This window comes from Pseudophryne corroboree, chromosome 8 (assembly GCF_028390025.1).
Source record: "Pseudophryne corroboree isolate aPseCor3 chromosome 8, aPseCor3.hap2, whole genome shotgun sequence".
Taxonomy (NCBI): Eukaryota; Metazoa; Chordata; class Amphibia; order Anura; family Myobatrachidae; genus Pseudophryne; species Pseudophryne corroboree.
The window spans coordinates 59,288,888-59,315,594 of record NC_086451.1 but is presented as its reverse complement, the minus strand read 5'-3'; the positions used below and the strand labels follow the sequence as shown (position 1 = coordinate 59,315,594).

The 26,707-nt window shown below is 45.7% G+C and overlaps 1 protein-coding gene across 1 annotated transcript in view; it reads left to right on the top strand.

Moving 5' to 3' along the window:
- PRRX2 (paired related homeobox 2) overlaps positions 1–26,707 on the top strand; it is a 62,490-nt gene that overhangs the window by 22,234 nt on the left and 13,549 nt on the right. The window contains exon 2 of the mRNA XM_063936465.1: positions 15,701–15,888. Coding sequence (XP_063792535.1) covers positions 15,701–15,888 — 188 coding nt within the window. The remainder of the gene's footprint in view (positions 1–15,700; positions 15,889–26,707) is intronic.

The window sequence follows — 26,707 nt, the reverse complement described above, 5'->3', positions numbered from 1 at the left end:
GAGGAATATTCTTGTTATCACTCATTACGAATGACAAATGGTACTCTAGCCAATCATGTCCTAAATGGCATGTGTGGACAGGAGCTGATTGGCTGGAGCACCATTTATTATACGTAATGAGTGATAACAAGAATATCACTCATCGTTAAATCTGCCCCATCGTTTTTATGATTCGGTTTCTATTTGCCCTACCTCAGTGACATACAAGTGTTGTCAGGACACATTTTATATCAGGCTGGATATGTCACAAGAATTTAGGTTTTAGACAGTTAATCCTGAAAAAAAGTTAAAGGTATAGTAAAAGTGAAATGATGTTGCTAAAAGTTTTTTTGCCTGGTTGATATGCTGCGGCCATTTTGTGGACGGGGAAGGGGCAGTGACAAGAGGAAAATGAGGGAGTGGTGGTTGTGTTATCTGGCCGTCCTGTAGCCAGTGGCTGCATCTTCAGATGCAGTTTCACTGGCCCCGGCAGAGGTGCTGCGACGGATGGTTGTGATGTTGATCCGATGCTGCATCTTCGGACGCAGGCAGCGAATCAGAGCAGTGGGTGACTTTTTACACAAGGCACTTCCTACTACATTTGCATATTGTCGCACAGCTGCTGCAGGCAGAGCCATTTGTGTCCAGCGCTAAATCAGGCACATAGGACCTAATTCAGGTACAGGCCGTGCATGAATGGGTCCTGCAACATAGGATGCGGAGCAGCAGCAGAGTGATTGACAGTCTGAAGCCATCTGGGGGGCGGGGAGGGGGTGGAGACGCCCACCATTTGTGAAAATGGCGGTTTGTCGCTGCCGTTTAGGGGGAGGGAAGAGCCCAGTGATCTCTGTGGTTGCATGGAGATTTCCTGGCCTTTGCGACGGGCACTTGCACATCACCATGGGTGCCGTAAGCTGCCCGACTGAGCGTTCCGATGCTGCGTCCTAGGATGCAGGTCGGATCACTGCTGTGGAAGGAGGCGTCTGCTTCCAAGGAAACAACAGTAAAAGCACCTCCAGCCACACCTAAATTAGGCCCATAGACTGAATTCCAGGCCATGTAGTTGCAAGCAGATGTAATCCTCACCCTGTGATGCCCGTGCAAATACACACTGATGATAATGTAGGTTGCCAGCGCTAGCTAGATGCTCCTGATTGGTTGATTGCAGATTCATCTTTTTTAATGATAGGTGCTTTACTTATTGCTTGTTCATATATCATTTGGGTTGTTTTTTTTTTTTTTGTCAGATTTTAGTAAGTTTTTATTTTTTGCACTCAGGAAGACGAGTACCTGCTGTGTTGGAGACTTTATTTGTCTTTTACTTGTTTGTTTTATACAAACCTAATAGTAAATGCTTGAAAAGTGGGTATAAGTGACACATGCCTGATGTAAATCATACTTGGTAACTGCCCCAAAACGGCCGGGAGGCTCCTGAAAATCAAGTGTAGCTCGCGGACGCCCGAAAGTGAATGGACGATGACGCGTTTTGTGCAGAATGTCGTCATCATAGCCATGAATCTCGTTATCATAATGCCGCTAATTTCAGCATTGCATAGGGGGGCGTAGTGAAGATGATGCAATCATGCAGCCACGCCCCCAGCCAGCCCCTTTTTGCCCCCACACTGCCCCTTCTGTCAAGCCGCACCCCCACACCACCCCCCATTGTGCTGACCTGGCCGCCTCTTCCCGGAGGGGGAAAGTCAGTAACTATGATGTGAACCAGAGACACATGTAAGTGGCGCAGAGTTACACACATCTTGCGATTTGAATAATACATATTAACAGTATTTTGCAGGAAATCTTCTGAAAACATAAGTAAATATCCTCCAAATGTTGGATGCAGACATCAAAGATCTCTTCTGCAGTCCCTTCATTTTCAATCACAAAAGTAGCCCCCATAGGTTTCTACGGGCCTAATTCAGATCTGATCGCTGGGCTGCGTTTTTTGCTGCCCTGCGATCAGATAGTCGCCGCCTACAGGGGGAGTGTAAAATCGCTGTGCAAGTGTGCGTTCCTATGTGTTGCAGAGCTGCACAAAAATCAGTTTTTGCAGTCTCTGCACAGCCCAGGACTTACTCTTCCAGTGCAATTGAATCCTGCTGATCGGGGCTGGAGCTGACGACAGACACTGAAAACACTTGGACACGCCTGCATTTTTCCGGACACTCCCTGAAAACGGTCAGTTGCCACCCACAAACGCCCTCTTCCTGTCAATCACCTTGCCAACGCCCGTGCGAATGGATCCTTCGTCCCATCCCGTTGCTTACCACCGATGCCCGTTGTAGCCGCCGACGCGCTGGCGCATTGCAGTGCATACGCATGCGCAGTTCGGATCTAATTGCACACTGTGCAGAAATGCACAGCAGCGATCACATCTGAATTAGGCCCTATATTGGCTGCCAAATATAGAAATATACCATGCTCCAAAAAAGCGACACTTTCCGTAGCTAGCTTGACCCCAATAGCTAACGCCATCTTTACCTGAAGCACGCGCAGTAAGAATGCTAGGTCCAACTAAAGTGATTACATACGCGATTGCTTGACTTTTTTCCATTTCATACGGATGGGCTCCATTGCTCCGATAATTAATTTCTCTTTGGTGCTAATTGCTATATACGGCAAAAATAAATTATGTTTATTGGGACTACACCCCCGAATAATGACAGATATGCCCTTTGGTGTTTTACCACATAAAAACCAAAACAAAACGTGTGGACCACAGCTGTAACTCAAATTTAAGATTTGTCTATAATATCAAATGAAGTAAAAAAAAAAGGACAACCTGTGGTAGTAATGATTAAAATGACATCATTTGGGTTTGACCTTGATTGAGTCACATGAGGTATTGTAACGTTCCCTTTTATTAATTTTGTTTTGTTGCACCGTGTTCATTTTTGCATGATAAAACCTTGTATTGTGCTTTGTGATCCCTCCGCATCCATATTATTCCTGATTTCCACCGATTAGAAGACGCGGTCACCTCTCCGATCCCCCTCATTCTCCACATCTGAGCTCTGTGGTGTTAATTTGTAATACCCATGGAGAGAAGGATTTGAATTAGCTTATTTTTCCTCACCTGTCATCGTCCACTATCGAATTTCCAGTTTATTTTCCAGCGGAGCTGTTAATTAATTAAATGGCGGATCTGGTGATGGGGGGAAGAGGTGGGGGGGCTACCGAAAGGATGCATTATACCGTCATCACCTCCTACAGAATAATAAACAATGAAATACACTCCCATAGCTCAGCCGGGACTATGTTTATTTATATATTTGGGGAAGATTTATAGTTTTTTTTCCTCTCTCAGGACCCTTCCACAGATGACAAAAAATGTGCATTAAAGAGCTGTAAATAGTATGTGTAACCCTTTCTACCATGTTGCATTGCCCTCAGCCCCTGTTCGGGGACTCGGTGTCACAGTTATTCTACAGGCCGCCTCACTAGGGTGTTGTACTGAAGCGATAATTCCAGAGGATTAGCTATTATTTATAGAGTTGAAGTGTTAACATAGCCTCGTTGAATAGCTACACTTTCAAGGCATTACCGTTTTATACAGCAAATTCTCTCACGCTGCATTTCCCCAAAGTGTTATACAGGTATGGAAATCCTTGCAGTGCCCCCGGTATTAACCCTGCTCGTTCCTATAAAAACTTTTTTGGTTGGCTGAGAGTCACACATTAAACTACAAGCCTTTGTAACAGAGGGATAGAAAAATGTCACCTCAGTATTTGATAGGAAGTTCAAAATAAAAGAATATAACAAAACCCACAAAAGTTTTGTTCGCAGTAAGGCCCAAATGGAAAGCCATAAAGAGCAACGGTAAGGTACAGATAGGAGAATAAGGCCATTCACAATCTCTTGTGCATTGACCATTGCTACAGTTTACTAAAATAAGAATTTTATTTTATTTTCATCTTAAATTCCTACATGGTTAAATCTGAATAACCGCACCAAGGCTAAAGTAAAAATCTTGGTATTCCTTTCCCAGGTAATAGCTCCAGCAGAACATTGGGGCACATAGAAGGATATTCAGTTATCTGCAGTGTGCGGCTGCAAATATCATTGATAATTACTGTACACTAATATTGCAGATTTTCCGGCACATGTCTATGCAGGTCAAGTTTGTGGTTGTGTTGTGCCGTAGAAACGGTCAGAAAGCCTGTATCTCATGGTCAACACCACTAACTAGATGCCTACCATAAATTTTATTGCAGGTGTATTCAGCAAGTATCACTATATAAGTGGTAAATAATTGATACTTCTAAATAACAGCTTACAGTTATGCTACCAGAATGTATCTTATGGGGTATATTCAACTGCAGTCGAAAGCCGCTGTCTGTCGGAAAGACGGCAGTTTTTTACTTTTGTAGGTCGGAAAGGGTTCCGACCTATTCAGCGGACCCCAGAATTTTCCGACAAGTTGGGAATTCCAACTTAACAGAAAGCACGTGGATCGGCGGAATAGCCGCCGATCTGCGTGCTTCTGTCGGAAACGGGGCCAAATCCAACAGAGGTGGGGGGGCTACCGAAAAGGATGCATTATACCCGACAGGTTTGGCCCGGTTTCCGACAATCTCAATCCAACTTTTAAAATAGTTGGATTGACGCTGTCGTGACTGGGCCAAACCTGTCGGGTTTGGCCCGGCAGGTATTGGGAGCTGAGAGGAGGAGACGGGGGAGAGCAGCGGGGAGAGCAGGAACTCAGCGGCTACAGCAGCGTAGCAGGAGGACGGGGCACCGCCGCCTCGCACGTCAGCGTCCATCCTCTTGCTACGCTGCTGTAGCCGCTGGGTTCCTGCTCTCCCCGCTGCTCTCCCACCATCTCCTCCTCTCAGCTCCCTCATCTCAATACGAAAAAAATTTTTTTTAATTGAGATTGTCGGGAACGGCTAAATCCTGTCAGATTTGGGCGTTCATTGAATAGGTCCTGTCGGATCCATTCCGACAAATGCATGTCGGAATGGATCAGACTTTAATTTAATATACCCCTATGCGGTAAATGTAATAGCCTGCTACCTGCAGGCATCAGCAAATTCTCGGCCAATCTGCTCAATTTTTTCATATTCGTTTATAAAGCCTTTTAAATTATTGTCCTTTAAAACGTCGTCCAGACTTGCAGAGAATTAACAGATGCCTGAAAGTTGCAGGCTATTACCAGTGCCGTAACTAGACATTTTAGCGCTGTGTGCCAGAAACAGCATCGGTGCCCCCCCCCTCCCCTCAGCATATATAAAACAGGGCCAATGCGCGCTGCAGGCGTGCACCAAAAATTAAGGGGCGTGGCTTCAGGGAGAAGGGGCGTGGCTACACAGCTCCCTTTTACACAGTACGGCAGACAGAGCCCCCCTTTTACACAGTACGGCAGGCAGAGTCCCCCTTTTTACACATTAGGCAGGCAGAGTCCCTGTTTTTACACATTAGGCAGGCAGAGACCCCAATTTTACACATTAGGCATGGTCCCCGTTTGTACACATTAGGCAGAGTCTCCGGTTTTACACATTAGGCAGGCAAAGTCCCCGTTTTATTACACATGGGAGTGGGCAGGTGTGTGTATGTGTCTCTCTCTCTCTTTCACCTTGGGGAAGGGGGGGTGATCCGGCATCCAGGGCCTCCACAAGGACAAACACAGTGAACTGCTGCCTGCAGCACCGCTCTCTGTCCCTTGCAGAGGTGGCAGCTGGAGACAAGTGGTGGGGGCGATCTGGCATCCAGGGCTTCACACTCATAGACACTCATGTCCGGGAGCTCCAGCTCCCTGTCCCTTGCAGAGGTGGCCGCGGCGGCGGGTCTCAGTGATGGATAACGGGATGGGGGTGTGCTGCCACATAGCGCCTGCGGCACCACTCCCAGTCCCTTGCAACGGCAGCAGCGGGGATTTCAGTACTGACTCACTGGACATGACGGCCATACGGAGGGGTGTGCTGCCAGATGGTGCGCCCTCAGTGCATTTGCGCTGTGGGCAAGGCACCATTGGCACACACCTAGTTATGGCCCTGGCTATTACATTTACCTACCTAGAACGTATGTTTAATGAGCCAAGCTTAAGTCTCAACAATGATAGTTGACAAACCGGGTCGGAATAGTCCACAGGGGTGCAGGGGAAATCCTGGTGGGCCCTATTGCCTGAGGGCCCCATCCCTTCTTCTAATGTCCTCAAATTATACATTGTAACTATTAGATAGAGGGTAAGTTACATGGTCTCTAGTGACTGGCCAAGCCTCTGGGGAGCTGATCACACCCCCTGTGTTTATTGTTCTCACTCCAGCCTTAAGCATGGGCCCCTGCCACTGTGTTCCCCTGGTGGGCCCTTCATGCTCCAGTCAGACACCGCCTACAAATTATCAGATAACCATTGAGATCTATGGACATTTCTCCGCAGATGTCCATTTTTTCGCAACATGGCTGTTTTTGTTTTTGTTTTTTTTTGTTCCAATAGTTCTCTTTAAAATAAAAAAATTAAATAACCTCTGTTGCCCTTTGGCTCATAATGTTTTTCTATAACCTGGAATTGTATTTACAGCTGTGCAGTATAAGTAAGTAAAGTACACTCACAGCTGGGCAATCATGTCTGTAATTCAAGGAGATTTTCATTCTGATTGGTGTTTTACTGACAAAGTAGAACGTTGAAACTTCCTATATATTTACTTAGCCTTTATGCTTGCTGCACACGGACGTTATGTAAAGCATTTAATATGCGTCCTCAAGGCCTCTTAAGTGCTCATTGAGGCTGACACTACAGAAAATAGTGTAAGTGAAAGGCCCGTGCACATACTTTCCCCGTCAAGTGTTTGCTTTGTGTTCATTTCCACGTTGCCTGCAGCATTCAGTAGCATTGCTCAGTAAAATACTGCGTAGGATTGGAGATGTACGAAAACCATCGGGTTTGAGTACATCTCTAAATTAGGCCTACAGTACACTGTGCTGTAGGCAAGGGATGGCCATCGGAAGAGGAGTATCGAATTGTTGAAACGTTTCTACTATCAAATAACATCTTTTCATGGTTTGTAACCAATGTTTTTTAACCATTGGATGAATGACGTTATTGATGGTACAGTTGTGCATCTGCGCATGCAGCGGAGCTGTTTTGCACATGTGCAAAGGAACACTGCCACAGGACCAGTTTTGCATCACCACACATCGGAAGAACACACATCGAAAAGAAGCCTGTGATCGTTGCAACCATCGCATTTCTGACGTTCCCATCGGATCAAAACAATTGGTTGATGTGAACCATCAGTACCGACTTTTCAAACATTTGAATTCCCCCCTTAGAGGTGTATTTACTAAGCCTTGGACGGAGATAAAGTGGGCGGAGATAAGGTACCAGCCAATCAATTCCTAACTGCCATGTTACAGGATGTGTTTGAAAAATGGCAGTTAGGAGCTGATTGGTTCGTACTTTATCTCCGTCAACTTTATCTCCATCCAAGGCTTAGTAAATAGACCCCTTAAAGGCACATCAGTGAATAGGCATTTAATGTTCAGTTACAAACACCTTATGTGGTGAATGTAACTGTTCCCTCTTTAAAATGACTGCAGAATGTGGGGGAAAGGGGTTGTAAAGCGGGGCACCAATGAAAATCCATGTCCGTGATTGCAGCTTCTCATCAGTTCTCCAGATTTCACTCCCAGCCAAAATGTCAGGGTAGTGAGGCTAACCAAGGTGCACGGGAAAATCGCATTATAGCAGGTCCCGGCTATAATGCTCCGCTCCTTCCATATGCTGCGGTGCAGCTTTAACGTGAACACAAAGTCAAAGTACCAGCCAATCAGCTCCTAACTGCCATGCTACAGGCTGGGTTTGAAAAATGACAGTTGGGAGCTGATTGATTGTTACTTTATCTCTGTACAACTTATCACTCTCCAAGGCTTGATAAATCTGGGCACTTGTCTATCCTACAACCCGTGTTGTTGATCAGAGTATGTACAGTAATATAAATATGGACCTTTAGAGTATGAATTCTTGGAATTATTTTTTTCTCCCTTTGTGCATAAAACACCTGGTTCCATTGTATGATGAACATTTTCCCACGTTTCTGTATGCCTGTAGAATATAGGGCTACAATGTCTAATAATGGAAATATTCCCCACGCTATAGCTACTGTAATTTGCCCCCAGGTGGGGTCTATAATAATTGCAATTAGGGTGGTCGCTCCGAGCTATAAGTGGGTCCAAAGATTCCTGTACACGTATAGCTTTGGCACGACAAATGCCCAGATTTATCAAGCCTTGGAGAGTGATAAATAGCACGATGATAAAGTACCAACCAATCAGCTCCTAACTGTCATTTTTCAAACACAGCCTGTAATATGGCAGTTAGGAGCTAATTGGCTGGTACTTTATCACCGTGCTATTTATCACTCTCCAAGGCTTGATAAATCTGGGCCACAATGAGGTGAGGGTTCTGGGAGTGGGGAACAATGACCTTGAGGTGATAGACTTGCTGGAATTTTTGCAAAAAACCTAGAACATGTCTTATGTGTTGTAATTAGTTTATTCTTAAAACAAAAGGGCCCGTTGCATCTCCGCAACCTCATTTGCATACTGGTGCCATTGGCTTTTGTTATGACATGGAGGAGAAAGAGGAAAATGCTAAGTGAAACCTCACACGGCTCCGTACAACACATTTCCTGGGAATGTCACTCAGCTGGACAAAGATATTCTGTCACTTCAGTGATCTTCCAGGCTCACTGCCACCCAGTATTCCCGTTACTCCAATGCAAAGGGCAATCAGGGTAGCTAATGATGATACCCCTTGTTAATACTGCCAAGGCACTTACAGCAGCCCAAAGCAAATGTCTACACCCTCTTTGAGAATATAAATTTCTCAAGCTAATGGTTTGAGGATAAGGTAGATTCCCAACCTAACATCTCCAGAACACTTAGAGGACTCTACTACTAATACATAGTCCTCATGGACGGAGTCACCTGATAAGGTCAACCACCCGTGACACAAAGCCAACCTAGATAAATTAATATTTCCCAGTAATTTGATTATAGTTGAGAGCTAGGGGGCTTCAGATTATCTTCTTGCCCAAGGTGCTAAATTTCTCATCTCTGAAACTGATGCCCTCAGTAAGATCTTCCCATCAAATCCGTGCTATCTGTTATTCCGATATTCCACCACTTTTTCTTCCTTTTCTTCACTCTTTATTTAGCTGATATTAATGGTGCTGTAATCCGACCTAGGTGAAAAGATAAACCCACATAATGCTGGCCCAGCCTGGTAGTGCTTTGTGTATATTCCTTTTTCTTTTTTACCTAATGCAGTTATCACTGGGTTCTTACAGAGCGAGCTTTAAACTTTAATATTAAACTAAAAACATTACAATGAAGGGTATTATACTTGTCTCTGGTAGATTGTGCTTGCATAGTTCTATAAACTACTTCTTTTTCCAATTTCCGTGACCATTAGGGACAGATGTATCAACAAATATTTGCGGGATATCCACGGAAAACATCCCTTTGCAAGAGGTACCCTCAAATATTAAGGATACTTAATGCAAACCATATTCCAGAGCTTGTCTCCGGTAGCTAACACCATCTTCAGATGGGCTACAATCTGCAGTAGTTATCAGGAGAGGGATCCTTAGGATCCCACCTCAGCAATGGGGTCTAGCACTTGCGTAGTATTGCTCCAGGGTCCCCAATCATTTTAACACATTGGAGCCACATTGGTGGGTGGGTGGGTGAGGGGGGGGGGGGGGGGGTTATAAATGTGTCACATTCTTAGTTTCTGTTTGCTGCAATGATAATAAATTATAATTACCAGGTCCAAATTCCAATAATTAATAAATATGCTCCTTGATCCTCCAGGTTACTGATCAATTGTCTGCTGAGTTTTGTAACTCTAAATTCCAATTATTAAAGTAGCCAATGATTTTCGTAGCACCATTCCTCTCAGAGTCTAATAGATCAATGATATCCAGCATATAGGATTGATTATGCTTCTACCTACAATAAACCAGGCTTATCACTGGAAGCTCCCCGATTTCAGCATGGTACCCCAACCTGAACCTCATGCACTTTGTTGTAGATGGAGCTCTGGATGTCATGTTGTTACTCCCCTCTCTGCATCCCATGAATAATATATATCACATGTGTTATGTGCACATAACTGACACAGCTTTGCACGAACCTTCTGTAACCGTGAGATAACAAGATGTTCAGGGGTCTGGGGCCTGGACAGTTTTGCAATCTATCCCATGATTCCAGAGGGAGGGCTTGTGTAGACATATTGCAATGGTTCAGATTTTTTGCAAATACGGTTTGAAAATTCCCATGTGTAGAACCTTCCATTGTGTACTGCACAAGTTCCTAATCTGTGCCCTCCACAAGAAAGGCAGAGTCTTCCCCAACAACAGATGGGCACATACTAGCACGGCATCTGTGTTTTAGCACCTGGCAAGATGGCAAGAGGGGCTTCCTTGGTTTAGGTCTGGGTTTACTCTGGTGTAGGGATGGCCAGGGTCAGACTGGCCCACAGGGGTACAGGAGAAACCACCAGTGGGCCCCACTGCCTGGGAACCGACTCCCTCCTCTGGGGATCAGATTTTGCACTTGAATTACACATTATGCATATGTTACATTATATTGCACAGGACTATGGTGTACTTTCTACAGTGTTATTAATCTGGCACATTATCATGCGTGCACTAGCGGTATTTGATATATATATATATATGTGTGTGTGTGTGTCATACTTGCCTACCTGATCCTCTCCATGAGGGAGAAAATGCTCTGTTCCTGGACTTTCCTGGTAATGTATGATTGCCATCACCTGTGGTGAAACGCCTTTCTTATCAATTAACTAGCTCACCACAGGTGATGGCAATCATACATTACCAGGAAAGTCCAGGAACAGAGCATTTTCTCCCTCATGGAGAGGGTCAGGTAGGCAAGTATTATTCACATACTTGCCTACCTGACCCTCTCCATGAGGGAGAAAATGCTCTGTTCCTGGACTTTCCTGGTAATGTATGATTGCCATTACCTGTGGTGAGCTAGTTAATTGATAAGAAAGGTGTTTCACCACAGGTGATGGCAATCATACATTACCAGGAAAGTCCAGGTACAGAGCATTTTCTCCCTCATGGAGAGGGTCAGGTAGGCAAGTATGGTGTGTGTGTCAAGGGGCCCAGAACATGCACTACACTACTGGTTAGCCAATCCTCTGAGCACCCCTATCACTGCATTTCCCCGGTGGGGCCTTCATGCCCCAGTATGACACTGGGGATAGCCATCAGTGCTACTGCCATTGATGGTTACCATCGATGCTGATGGTGAGACAAACCATCGATGGCAGCTAAGCATTCTTTGCATAGCCATCAATGGTTTTTACCATTGGTGTTTATGCGCTTGCGCAGCTAGTTGCTCTTCTGATGTGTAAGAGCCGGGGGCGGGGCTGAGCCGGGGGCTGGAGGGCGGGACAGCTCAGCCTCTTACGGAGGAGGGACATCCCATTCACACAGTGTAAGAGCCGGAGGCTGCGCAGGGCTGCTGGCTGACAGCCAAGCAGCCCTGTGCAGCAACAGGCAGCCCCAAGATTGAAAGGTGGGGGTAAAAACCATTGATGCATACAGCTACCATCGATGGTGTATAACCATTTGGTTATACACCATCAATCGTTAAAGTATTCAGCATCGGCTATAGACCATCGATGATTTTGAATCATTGATGGTCGATGGCCATCCCTACTCTGGTTAGTAAGACTTATGTGACTTGATGATGTACTATTTGCAACAGAAAGAGTTCACACCTTGGGGGACATTTGAGAAACCTGTCCGGGGGAACTTATAATAACCAATCGTATTGTTCTAATGTACTTTACATTGCACCATTTCCTGTGTGCCTTCTTTTATATTATTAATCTTTATTTACATAAAATACAAACGCCACACAAATAGATAGAGCCTTGTTTGGACTGTGTACCCATAGCCTTGGCCCTACAAGGCAGCAATGCTAGCCACTATGCAACCATGTTTATAAATCTATTACAGGCATTTGGCTAGGTGCTTGCTGCTTCTCCTTCAGCCTATCATGGGCTTTTCCTTCAGCTTATCATGAGCTTCCTCTTCAGCCTATCATGGTGTTTACTGATTGGCAGCACCATTTTTATGCCCACACCCCACTTTCCATAATAGCCATATTATGTAGCATAGCATATTACTACTACAGCTGAGAGCCTGCTAATGCGGAAAGATAAAACTGAGTGGATAATATAAAGGGGTAAGGGCCATTCAGATGGGGAGATGTGGAGGGAGATGTGTGCTGTGCAAACCGCTCAGCACAGATCTCCCCCCCCCCCCCCCCCCCCCCCGCTCAGCACAGCACGATGTTTGCTGAGCGAGGGGGGACACACACGGGGGGGGGGGGGGGCTCTCAGCGGTGAAATTAGCGACCTGCTAGATTGTGCCTGCCAATCCAACATCAGCAATATGACGCGCGGGGCCGCGCATCACTGTCGCCAGCATCCCTACACACGGAGCGATGTGTTCCTAATTTCTAAGCAACCTAGTCAGATTGCTTAGAAATTAAGTGGATGTCGCTCCGTGTGTACCCCTCTGTACTATACGGTGTAGTGAGCAATGATTTGTAAGGAGTAATTATTAGATTACATGTTTAGCACAAAAGAATGGGAAAAACAAAGCAGAAAAGAACAAAGCGCTTTCAACAGGTCGAAATTTGCAACATCAATGATCAACTCAATTTTGGTGCATTTTTAAATATCTATATTGCTGTGTGTGTAGACATACGTTATATTGCAGGAAATTAATGTACTTGGGCTGCGTCTTAGTTTCCTCTTTATTTTCTTTTGTATTGGTGAAACAAAGAAGGTCAAGCTTTGTTACATAAACTAGTATTTGAGACTATGCTGAGGCAGATCTGCTGCCCTCTGCTGGTGTACATGAAAATGTTTTCTGCTCTAATAAGTTTATGCAAAGAGCAGGGTCTATATATACTTGGTTTGTAGATGTATAATTATGTGCAAGCGTTGAAGGGTAACAGGTTTATATCAGGTTGATATATTCTTTATTACTTGACATGAAAGGTCTGTAAAACTATGCTGTGCGGCTCACAGAACATGGCTTCCTCCCCTCTCCCCCTCTCTCCTGACAGATAGGAAGTGTCTGACTTTTTCCTCATGGATATTCCTCTCAGTTGTTATCTGTAGTTGCATCAAGATAACGTTGACACCCACATAACTGAAAATGTATATTTTTTCACAGTCAATTTATTATAGTAATGACCGGCTGTATGAAATGAAACATTGGCAAAGAAAAAGCATCAAGATGCATAAAATTATGTAACAGAAAATGTTCTGAACCAAATCACCAATATGTAAATTTCTGTGCAACTTAAGATGGGTACACACTGGCCAATCGATATGTCTGTGAACTATGTCATTCATAGACATATCGGGTCGGCCCTGCAGCACAGCCCATGGCCAATGTACCTGCAGATATATCGACGCATCGTGCTGTGTGTACGGGCAGTCGGTACACTTGCTGCAGAGGCCGCCGGTGACTGACATGTAAGTCCCGCCCAGTTGTGATGTCAGGCACAACACATCAGAGTGACAATCAGTAAGTGTGTATGCAATGTCCGATCATCAGATAGGTTCGGCCTAGTGTGTAACCAGCATTAATAATAATAATGTCAAGTAGGATTTCAGGGATTTACTGAGTGATATATATTTTTATTACTGACTGTCAATAATTTGGCCTATTTTCTTAACCAATGGTCAGTACATGTATTGACTATTGGCAACCAGAATATAATAAGGAACTCCTTGAGTATAAATTATTTTATTTCATTTAATAACTAACAATATAAATTCCTTGAGGAAGCCGTAATAAGATTGCTTTACACCAGGGGCGGTCAGACTTTTGGAGTTGGCGATCTACTTTGAAAGCTAAAAAGCTTTTGTGATCTACCTAGGAGGAATAATAGCGCGCGCAAAAAAGGGATGTGGCATAACAAAAAGTGGGCGTGGTATAACAAAAAGTGGGCGTGGTATAACAAAAAAAGGGACGTAGCCTTGCTGCACAGAGTGTAATGACTGTCTCGCACGAAATAACACATTGGCCCCCACAGGTAAAAAAACCTCAAAAACATATGCCCCCACAGTGCCAGATACACATATGCCCCCACAGTGCCAGATTACAGATATGCCCCCACAGTGCCATGTGCCTGCAGTGCCAGATATGCCCCCACAGTGCCAGATATGACCCCACAGTGCCACATATGCCGCCACTGTGCCCGCAGTGCCAGATATGCCCACACAGTGCCACATATGCCCCACATTGCCAGATATGCCCCCATAGTGCTCACCGTGCTGTGTGGAGAGCGCAGCGCGCGCTTCTCCTTCCTGCCGTCCTGCCCCTCAGTCTGGTCTCCGGCGGTGACGGCAGCGTGTATGGCTCAAATCAGGCGCCGGTTCGCGAGCTCTGATTGGCTAACGAACCGGCGCCTGATTTGAGCTATACACTCCGCCGTCACTGCCGGAGACCAGACTGAGGGGCAGGACGGCAGGCAGGAGAGGCGCGGCTTCTGGTGGATGGGCAGCGGATCGCGATCGACTGTTTGGCCACCCCTGCTTTACACCAATACAATGCTCACAGGGCCAGAATATTAGTGGGATACTATTTAGATATTCACGCAGACGGGCAATGTTTATTCGTGTGTGCAGGCATCTGAGTTGCACTGCGCATAATACCGATATTGTATTAGGACGCGCGATACAGAAATGTAAGGGGTGTTACTGGACAGTGACTGGGAGGTAACAGGGGGAGTGGCTAAAAGACGCACAGACATGGTGTCTCTTATGGACCTGTCACAGGCCTGTCGTTGAGAGCTGTTACATACAGAAACGCTCAACCGCCCACATAGGAAGCTATACTCAGATGGAGAAACTGCACCTGACATAGGACTGAAGTTTCAATGGTGCGACTGATGGTGGCGTCTAAAGATGCACCAATCGGTACTTCAGTGTCTACGACTACTGACAGTGGGCGCTCAGGCCTGGCACAGTGGGACGCACGGAAGTACACCTGGGAAGGACTTTGTAGTGGCAGTTGCATGAGGGTACAGATGCAACTGAGTCATATGACTCCCCGCGTCTGACTGAGAATCCACAGGGTGTTATTTTTCAGTTAAGAGAGATGAACCTGTATTCAATCACTGTCAGTAAAAGGTGTTGGTAACTTGTTCCGCTGGTTACGGTTAGGCAGCCATTTTGTGATCTGAACCAATTTTCACAAGAACACAGACATTTCACTAAGAAGCAGTGTTATCACTGAAGCAATTCCCAAGCAATAGTTATAAACTGCTTGTTATCTTATTAATATTGCTGTAACCCACAAAGTGGCTGCATCCACTCAGGTAACAGGTTAAATGATATTCTGTGGGACATGCATTGAGTTAGACCATTTTGGAAAATACGTCCTATCTATTAAACAGTATGTAGTTCACTAAAGGGGCCTGGAGTAAGTATGGGCCTGAGAAAGGTCTGGAACTAGGGGAAATGTCAGCCTGTGAAGAGTCTGCAGCAGGAGGAAAGTGTGTGCATTATCTGGATGCTGGAGCCGTTGTTTAGAGTGAGATAAGGGAGAAGCTATGGTTAAACAACTTCTAGGAGAACTGTGTGATGCTTTGTACATACAGTGTGACATAGTGACTGGTCAGTAAGGAGTGTTACAGTCTCTGATCTGTGTTTTAGGTGAGAGCTCTATCTCCGGCTGTACCAAAAGTGCAAGGATTAAAAAGAAGCAGAGGAGGAACAGAACCACATTCAACAGCAGCCAGCTCCAGGCCCTGGAGAGGGTGTTTGAGAGAACCCACTACCCCGACGCTTTTGTACGAGAAGATTTGGCGCGGAGGGTTAATCTGAGCGAAGCCAGAGTACAGGTCAGTCCTTGTGATGGAGATTTAGAACCTTACTGTTATGTGAGAGAACTAAATGCAGAAATACAATGAGGGACATTTATGAACGTTGTTCCACAGGTAACTGTGAGGGAACTAATCCTATGTTTACTTTCATTTATTAAACTGTACTAAAAAAAATGGCAAAATCTGATTGGTTGCTGTGAGCAACGCCCCTTTTCCTACATATCTCTTAGATCTCAAAGTGTCAACATTTAAAATAAACTATATTTATACGTGACTCTTTTCCATTGACTTCGGTGGCATATAATTGAAAGCGTGTCTCTAGTTTCCAGGAAGAGAACCATGTTCTGTAAATGTGTCCGTGGGAGTTTTTGTTATTGGAAATGTGGAAATGTCCCTGTCTTTCAGTATTGTCCAACTATACAGCTAAATTGCCCTTATTCTGTATATTGAGAGCTATGGTTCCTTTTCTACCCTTATTCTGTATATTGAGAGCTATGGTTCCTTTTCTACCCTTATTCTGTAGAATTTACATATGTTAATATTTATTGAATAAATAGTACGGCTGGTGTAACGGTCAGCATTACTGCCTCACAGCACTGAGGTCATGGGTCCGATTCCCACCATGTCCCTAACTGTGCAGAGTTTGTATATTCTCCCCGTACTTGCGTGGGTTTCCTCCGGGTACTCCGGTTTCCTCCCACAATCCAAAAATATAATGGTAGGTTAATTGGCTCCTAACAAAAAAATTAACCCTAGCGTGAATGTGTGCTCGTGTACATGTGATAGGGAATAAATAGTGTAAGCTCCACTGGGGCAGGGACTGATGTGAATGGCCAAAATATTCTCTGTAAAGCGCTGCGGAATATGTGTGCGCTATAGAAATAACTGGTAATAAATAATAAATAAAATGCAAAAACAAAACATAATAGTGACGTGATAGTGGGGCCGTAACTAGGGGGGGGGGGTGTAACTAGCGCCCCAGGTGCAGGATTTGAGGGGGCGCCAAAGAGTTACAGAGGAGCAGGTTTTTTTTTTTTGTTTTTTTTACTGGCAGTGCTGTGCTGCTCCAGTGAGACAGCAGACAACTCCCGGGGCAATGGCTCTGACCAACCTGTCTGCCCACAGCTGGCGTCGACGCTGTGCGGGTTAGCTCCAGTTCCTGGGATCTCTACTATGACGGCTTTAGGGGATGTAGTATAGTGATGTAGTGCAGTGTGTAGGGGAATGTAGTGCATTGATGAAGTGTTATGATATAGTGCACTGTATGGGGACACACAGAGGAGCATGTAGTTGAACACACTGGCGGGGCATGTGACACATAGGGCATTTGAGGCACATAAGGGAATATTATCCAATAGTATTCTCTTTTTGAAAAAATTCTCATAATCTGATTATTTAAGTCTGACAGGGTCTTTAGTGGGTTTATTTTTTGGGGGGAGGGGGGGGGGCGCGCAAAAATTACTACCTTGGCTCGGGTGGCGTAAATCCTAGTTTGGGCCCTGGTGATAGGGACTGCAACACCCTAAACTCTGCTGCAATATGGTGTCATGGTTCGGTAAGCACCTCAGGGTTAAGTGTACCTGTCACATGAACACATTAAAGGCAGCCATTTTGTCTGCTGTACCACTGTTCACAGGAATGCTTTGGTATATTGCACAGGTTCTCAAACTCAGCCCTCAGAACCCCACACATAGCATGTTTTTAAAGTCTCCTCACAGAAACACAAGTGAAATAATTAGCTCCGCTTGTGGGTCTACTAAAATGTGTCAGTGAGTAATGACTACACCTGTGCACCTGCTGTGTGACCTGGAATACGTGACCTGTTTGGGTTCCTAAGGACCAAGTTTGAGAACCTGTCATGTATTACATATATTATGTCACTTGTTACTATTTATAATGGAATTTGTAGTGCACACATTTAATATAATAATAATAATAATAATAACAACTATTATAATAACTATATATAATATATATAAGGCGAACCCTGGTACCCAGTGAAAGCACTTGTATGATGCCCCTTCACACATGATATATATATACACACATTTATAGAACACCTATACACTCCTAAGAAAATGGATTTGGACACCAATCCTCTTATACCATCATTTATGCATTTCATTTGAGAGCTATTTATCATTTAGTTACATTAACCTTTATTTCTCATCCTCCTTTATTTAAAGCATACATTTCAAAATACTGTCACCCCACAATTCAAACCCATGACCCTCTATATTGCGGTCAGATACCTTAGTCATGGAGCTATTTGCTCCTGTACGGGAAGTATGAGGGTATTTTGAAATGTGTGACTTAAATAAAGGAGTGTGTGTCTGAAGGTGCTTATGGACATGAGAGGGAGATGGGGGTGGCAAAGTGATCCGGGAGGAGGAAGATGCAAGTGAGATTGATTAAAACAAAAAAAATTGAAATGTGCTGCAGGACAGCGCCCACTGCCTTGCGGTGCCCTGTGCGGTGTCACATGTTGCACCACCCTAGTTACAGCCCTGCTACTAGTACTGACGTATTACAATATACATAGCGGGATGACACTCACGTATGGCAAATTCAGTTGGGCTAAAAAGCAAGAATTTTTAATTCTTACTTGTTAGAATATAGCCGCACATAGGTGGAAGAACATCAATCTAATAATATGTGACATTTACTGTTCTTCATTATGAAGTGGAAAAGTTGTCCATAGCAACGGATGGTGTAATGGTTAGCAATACTGCCTCACAGCACTGTATATTCTCCTCGTGCTTGCGTGGGTTTCCTTCGGCTACTCTGGTTTCCTTCCATGTTCCAAAAAATAAGATTTTACTTACCGAATGCTGGGACTCCGTAAGGACCATGGGGAATAGCGGCTCCGCAGGAGACAGGGCACAAGAATAAAAGCTTTAGGATCAGGTGGTGTGCACTGGCTCCTCCCCCTATGACCCTCCTCCAAGCCTCAGTTAGGATACTGTGCCCGGACGAGCGTACATAATCAGGAAGGATATTGAATCCCGGGTAAGACTCATACCAGCCACACCAATCACACCGTACAACTTGTGATCTGAACCCAGTTAACAGTATGATAACAACGAAGGAGCCTCTGAAAAAATGGCTCACAACAACAATAACCCGATTTAGTTAACAATAACTATGTACAAGTATTGCAGACAATCCGCACTTGGGATGGGCGCCCAGCATCCACTACGGACTACGAGAAATAGATTTATCGGTAAGTAAAATCTTATTTTCTCTGACGTCCTAGTGGATGCTGGGAACTCCGTAAGGACCATGGGGATTATACCAAAGCTCCCAAACGGGCGGGAGAGTGCGGATGACTCTGCAGCACCGAATGAGAGAACTCCAGGTCCTCCTCAGCCAGGGTATCAAATTTGTAGAATTTAGCAAACGTGTTTGCCCCTGACCAAGTAGCTGCTCGGCAAAGTTGTAAAGCCGAGACCCCTCGGGCAGCCGCCCAAGATGAGCCCACCTTCCTTGTGCAATGGGCATTGACAGATTTTGGCTGTGGCAGGCCTGCCACAGAATGTGCAAGCTGAATTGTACTACAAATCCAACGAGCAATAGTCTGCTTAGAAGCAGGAGCACCCAGCTTGTTGGGTGCATACAGGATAAACAGCGAGTCAGACTTTCTGACTCCAGCCGTCCTGGAAACATATATTTTCAGGGCCCTGACAACGTCAAGTAACTTGGAGTCCTCCAAGTCCCTAGTAGCCGCAGGCACCACAATAGGTTGGTTCATGTGAAAAGCAGAAACCACCTTAGGGAGAAATTGAGGACGAGTCCTCAATTCTGCCCTGTCAGAATGAAAAATTAAGTAAGGGCTTTTATATAGAGATGAGCGCCTGAAATTTTTCGGGTTTTGTGTTTTGGTTTTGGGTTCGGTTCCGCGGCCGTGTTTTGGGTTCGACCGCGTTTTGGCAAAACCTCACCGAATTTTTTTTGTCGGATTCGGGTGTGTTTTGGATTCGGGTGTTTTTTTCAAAAAACCCTAAAAAACAGCTTAAATCATAGAATTTGGGGGTAATTTTGATCCCAAAGTATTATTAACCTCAAAAAACATAATTTACACTCATTTTCAGCCTATTCTGAACACATCACACCTCACAATATTATTTTTAGTCCTAAAATTTGCACCGAGGTCGCTGTGTGAGTAAGATAAGCGACCCTAGTGGCCGACACAAACACCGGGCCCATCTAGGAGTGGCACTGCAGTGTCACGCAGGATGTCCCTTCCAAAAAACCCTCCCCAAACAGCACATGACGCAAAGAAAAAAAGAGGCGCAATGAGGTAGCTGACTGTGTGAGAAAGATAAGCGACCCTAGTGGCCGACACAAACACCGGGCCCATCTAGGAGTGGCACTGCAGTGTCACGCAGGATGTCCCTTCCAAAAAACCCTCCCCAATCAGCACATGATGCAAAGAAAAAGAAAAGAAAAAAGAGGTGCAAGATGGAATTATCCTTGGGCCCTCCCACCCACCCTTATGTTGTATAAACAAAACAGGACATGCACACTTTAACCAACCCATCATTTCAGTGACAGGGTCTGCCACACGACTGTGACTGATATGACGGGTTGGTTTGGACCCCCCCCAAAAAAGAAGCAATTAATCTCTCCTTGCACAAACTGGCTCTACAGAGGCAAGATGTCCACCTCATCTTCACCCTCCGATATATCACCGTGTACATCCCCCTCCTCACAGATTATCAATTCGTCCCCACTGGAATCCACCATCTCAGCTCCCTGTGTACTTTGTGGAGGCAATTGCTGCTGGTCAATGTCTCCGCGGAGGAATTGATTATAATTCATTTTAATGAACATCATCTTCTCCACATTTTCTGGATGTAACCTCGTACGCCGATTGCTGACAAGGTGAGCGGCGGCACTAAACACTCTTTCGGAGTACACACTTGTGGGAGGGCAACTTAGGTAGAATAAAGCCAGTTTGTGCAAGGGCCTCCAAATTGCCTCTTTTTCCTGCCAGTATAAGTACGGACTGTGTGACGTGCCTACTTGGATGCGGTCACTCATATAATCCTCCACCATTCTATCAATGTTGAGAGAATCATATGCAGTGACAGTAGACGACATGTCCGTAATCGTTGTCAGGTCCTTCAGTCCGGACCAGATGTCAGCATCAGCAGTCGCTCCAGACTGCCCTGCATCACCGCCAGCGGGTGGGCTCGGAATTCTTTTTTAAATTCAATAGTCTTTTATTATTTTCCTTTTTCTTGTAACATAGCAATCAATCAAAAATACAGTCCCAGAACTACGGGAATACGCAGATTCCCAAAGATAGCATATTTTGGGAGGTACAGGTCAGCACACTAATATATAAGGAATACACAAAGCATATCACCTTAGCAGAGACAACAGGTTAGGTGGCATAATATTCAGGAGTACACAGCACAGCATGAAAAGCAAATTAAATCATACAGAAAAACCCAAGTATTTATAGATGAAGCGAGGCAGGGAGGACAGAGGGCGCTGCATCGAAGGACCAATGGAGATAGCAGCCCATCTAAGCCCCCACTCACTGAATAGAAGTATAATGGGATCGTATGACTATGTCCACCCAAAACCAAATCAGACCATAAGCAAGGTATTGCCATTAAAACGGAGTATGACAAATGTGCGCTAACCCAACACCTCCAAAACATAGACTGGACAAACCCACACCCCCCAAAAATCCCCCCACCCTGTAGAACCAACCCCCCAACTCATGGCCTACCTGGATCCCCAAACACACTGGACAAACCCACACCCCCAAAAAATCCCCCCACCCTGTAGAACCAACCCCCCAACTCATGGCCTACCTGGATCCCCAAACACCCCTCCCTGACTAAACTACTAAAACTTGGGGGAAACCAAACCCCGTAAACCCTAAGGGCATGGTGTGTATATATATATATATAAAAAAAAAAAAAAGGGGGAAAAAACCCTTACAAAGGAAAGGGGACCCCAGCCTAGGATCAAGTAGCCAGTGTGTAGATTCCAAAATATGGGAGACAGAGCCACTTAGCAAACAAAACAGGATACAAAAATAATAAAGGTTAATTCAAAAAACAGCGTTGAAGACATTATAGACCATAACAATAAGAGGCACAGTGGAGGAGCAACAATTCAAGGTGGGTCAGCCCGTCTGGAGGCCCGCAGGACCCGCATCACCAAAACAGCCCAGGTATAGAGACGTAAGGGAGAATGAGTCCCAGCACATAAGGTCAGAAGAAGTGCAATTCTCCAACAGCCACAGACAAATGTTCCCCCAGTCCCAGCATAAAAAACAGCATGGAATACACAATGCAAGGTTGATGCAGCAAATAATGTCAAAGGAAGTTCCAAGGGAGATAGTATTGAAGAGACACTAGGAGCACTCGCAATGGCGGGTAGCAACCACGGTTCCAGGATTAGCTTAGGAGTATTGCCCTCCACTCTCTCATGCACAGTGTCCAGGCATATCACAGCAGGAGATTCACAGCATAAAGTCGGTGTGGCGCATAATGATAAAATAAGTCTCAAGGGAGTAGTTGTCGAGAAATCACAAGGGGCGCTGTCAATAACGGATATCGATCCCAATTCCAGGATTTGCGGAGGTGCAAACCCCTCCACCCTCTCAGGTATAGCATGTAGGTACTCTGCAGAGGGTGCCGAATCCAAGCAGCCAAGGTATAGAGCATCATGTATCTTTGTCAATCGTGCCTTCATCCTCGCCTCTGACTGCAAAATAGCTTGAAGAATTTGCTCCATGAGTCTCGCAGTAAAAAGGAGTCAGGGGGAATGCTAATAATCACTGCAGGGGAAGTGTCAGGTAAGTAAAGCAGGATATGCGTTTCCCCCACCAGGAATAGCAGGAGATCAGACCTGAAGCGGACAGGAGCAGAGCCAGAAAGCAGCCGCAACAGAGGCCCTCCGGGTGAACACAGGAGATCCTCACAGGGCATCCAGCATCGGAAAGGACAGCGGAGAAAAGCCGCGGCTCACAGGGAGGAACACACGATCATATGGCTCCACTCCCAAGATGGCGGCCAGCGGCTCCGGGATTCAGCGGCGGCACAATGGCAGTGGAACCCAGAGCTTACTACAGCATGCACTCGCCGGGAAGGTGAGGATGGTCCCGCAGAGTCACCAGCGGCGGCAGATACAGCAGAGGGCAGCCCGGACAGAGAGGTGAATCACAAGTGCAGAAAGCCCTGCTCCAAAGATGGCGCCGGGCACATGCAGGCCGTCCACAGCTCCGATTCCAGCACTTGTTACACAGACTGGGATCATCCGAGGTACATCAAACACAGCTCAGAGGGAGCAGGAGCAAATCAGACATAGGTCCAGGGGCAGAATACACACCACACCGGGCTACAGGAGATTATACAGGATATATAGGCTAGGGAGCTAGGAGACTCACGTCCTACACCATGCCCAGCTAGCGGGCTCGGAATTCTGAGCCTTTTCCTCGCACCCCCAGTTGCGGGAGAATGTGAAGGAGGAGATGTTGACAGGTCGCGTTCCGCTTGACTTGACAATTTTGTCACCAGCAGGTCTTTCAACCCCAGCAGACCTGTGTCTGCCGGAAAGAGAGATCCAAGATAGGCTTTAAATCTAGGATCGAGCACGGTGGCCAAAATGTAGTGCTCTGATTTCAACAGATTGACCACCCGTGAATCCTTGTTAAGCGAATTAAGGGCTGCATCCACAAGTCCCACATGCCTAGCGGAATCGCTCCGTGTTAGCTCCTTCTTCAATGCCTCCAGCTTCTTCTGCAAAAGCCTGATGAGGGGAATGACCTGACTCAGGCTGGCAGTGTCTGAACTGACTTCACGTGTGGCAAGTTCAAAGGGCATCAGAACCTTGCACAACGTTGAAATCATTCTCCACTGCACTTGAGACAGGTGCATTCCATCTCCTATATCGTGCTCAATTGTATAGGCTTGAATGGCCTTTTGCTGCTCCTCCAACCTCTGAAGCATATAGAGGGTTGAATTCCACCTCGTTACCACTTCTTGCTTCAGATGATGGCAGGGCAGGTTCAGTAGTTTTTGGTGGTGCTCCAGTCTTCTGTACGTGGTGCCTGTACGCCGAAAGTGTCCCGCAATTTTTCTGGCCACCGACAGCATCTCTTGCACGCCCCTGTCGTTTTTAAAAAAATTCTGCACCACCAAATTCAAGGTATGTGCAAAACATGGGACGTGCTGGAATTTGCCCATATTTAATGCACACACAATATTGCTGGCGTTGTCCGATGCCACAAATCCACAGGAGAGTCCAATTGGGGTAAGCCATTCCGCGATGATCTTCCTCAGTTGCCGTAAGAGGTTTTCAGCTGTGTGCGTATTCTGGAAAGCGGTGATACAAAGCGTAGCCTGCCTAGGAAAGAGTTGGCGTTTGCGAGATGCTGCTACTGGTGCCGCCGCTGCTGTTCTTGCGGCGGGAGTCCATACATCTACCCAGTGGGCTGTCACAGTCATATAGTCCTGACCCTGCCCTGCTCCACTTGTCCACATGTCCGTGGTTAAGTGGACATTGGGTACAACTGCATTTTTTAGGACACTGGTGAGTCTTTTTCTGACGTCCGTGTACATTCTCGGTATCGCCTGCCTAGAGAAGTGGAACCTAGATGGTATTTGGTAACGGGGGCACACTGCCTCAATAAATTGTCTAGTTCCCTGTGAACTAACGGCGGATACCGGACGCACGTCTAACACCAACATAGTTGTCAAGGACTCAGTTATCCGCTTTGCAGTAGGATGACTGCTGTGATATTTCATCTTCCTCGCAAAGGACTGTTGAACAGTCAATTGCTTACTGGAAGTAGTACAAGTGGGCTTACGACTTCCCCTCTGGGATGACCATCGACTCCCAGCGGCAACAACAGCAGCGCCAGCAGCAGTAGGCGTTACACGCAAGGATGCATCGGAGGAATCACAGGCAGGAGAGGACTCGTCAGACTTGCCAGTGACATGGCCTGCAGGACTATTGGCATTCCTGGGGAAGGAGGAAATTGACACTGAGGGAGTTGGTGGGGTGGTTTGCGTGAGCTTGGTTACAAGAGGAAGGGATTTACTGGTCAGTGGACTGCTTCCGCTGTCACCCAAAGTTTTTGAACTTGTCACTGACTTATTATGAATGCGCTGCAGGTGACGTATAAGGGAGGATGTTCCGAGGTGGTTAACGTCCTTACCCCTACTTATTACAGCTTGACAAAGGGAACACACGGCTTGACACCTGTTGTCCGCATTTCTGGTGAAATACCTCCACACCGAAGAGCTGATTTTTTTGGTATTTTCACCTGGCATGTCAACGGCCATATTCCTCCCACGGACAACAGGTGTCTCCCCGGGTGCCTGACTTAAACAAACCACCTCACCATCAGAATCCTCCTGGTCAATTTCCTCCCCAGCGCCAGCAACACCCATATCCTCCTCATCCTGGTGTACTTCAACACTGACATCTTCAATCTGACTATCAGGAACTGGACTGCGGGTGCTCCTTCCAGCACTTGCAGGGGGCATGCAAATAGTGGAAGGCGCATGCTCTTCACGTCCAGTGTTGGGAAGGTCAGGCATCGCAAACGACACAATTGGACTCTCCTTGTGGATTTGGGATTTCAAAGAACGCACAGTTCTTTGCGGTGCTTTTGCCAGCTTGAGTCTTTTCAGTTTTCTAGCGAGAGGCTGAGTGCTTCCATCCTCATGTGAAGCTGAACCACTAGCCATGAACATAGGCCAGGGCCTCAGCCGTTCCTTGCCACTCCGTGTGGTAAATGGCATATTGGCAAGTTTACGCTTCTCCTCCGACAATTTTATTTTAGGTTTTGGAGTCCTTTTTTTTCTGATATTTGGTGTTTTGGATTTGACATGCTCTGTACTATGACATTGGGCATCGGCCTTGGCAGACGACGTTGCTGGCATTTCATCGTCTCGGCCATGACTAGTGGCAGCAGCTTCAGCACGAGGTGGAAGTGGATCTTGATCTTTCCCTAATTTTGGAACCTCAACTTTTTTGTTCTCCATATTTTATAGGCAGAACTAAAAGGCACCTCAGGTAAACAATGGAGATGGATGGATTGGATACTAGTATACAATTATGGACGGACTGCCACGGTTAGGTGGTATAAAAAAACCACGGTTAGGTGGTATATATTATAATAATAATACAATTATGGATGGACGGACTGCCTGCCGACTGCCGACACAGAGGTAGCCACAGCCGTGAACTACCGCACTGTACACTGGTTGATAAAGAGATAGTAGTATACTCGTAACAACTAGTATGACACTATGACGACGGTATAAAGAAAGAAAAAAAAATACCACAGTTAGGTGGTATATATTATAATAATAATACAATTATGGATGGACGGACTGCCTGCCGACTGCCGACACAGAGGTAGCCACAGCCGTGAACTACCGCACTGTACACTGGTTGATAAAGAGATAGTAGTATACTCGTAACAACTAGTATGACACTATGACGACGGTATAAAGAAAGAAAAAAAAATACCACAGTTAGGTGGTATATATTATAATAATAATACAATTATGGATGGACGGACTGCCTGCCGACTGCCGACACAGAGGTAGCCACAGCCGTGAACTACCGCACTGTACACTGGTTGATAAAGAGATAGTAGTATACTCGTAACAACTAGTATGACACTATGACGACGGTATAAAGAATGAAAAAAAAATACCACAGTTAGGTGGTATATATTATAATAATAATACAATTATGGATGGACGGACTGCCTGCCGACTGCCGACACAGAGGTAGCCACAGCCGTGAACTACCGCACTGTACACTGGTTGATAAAGAGATAGTAGTATACTCGTAA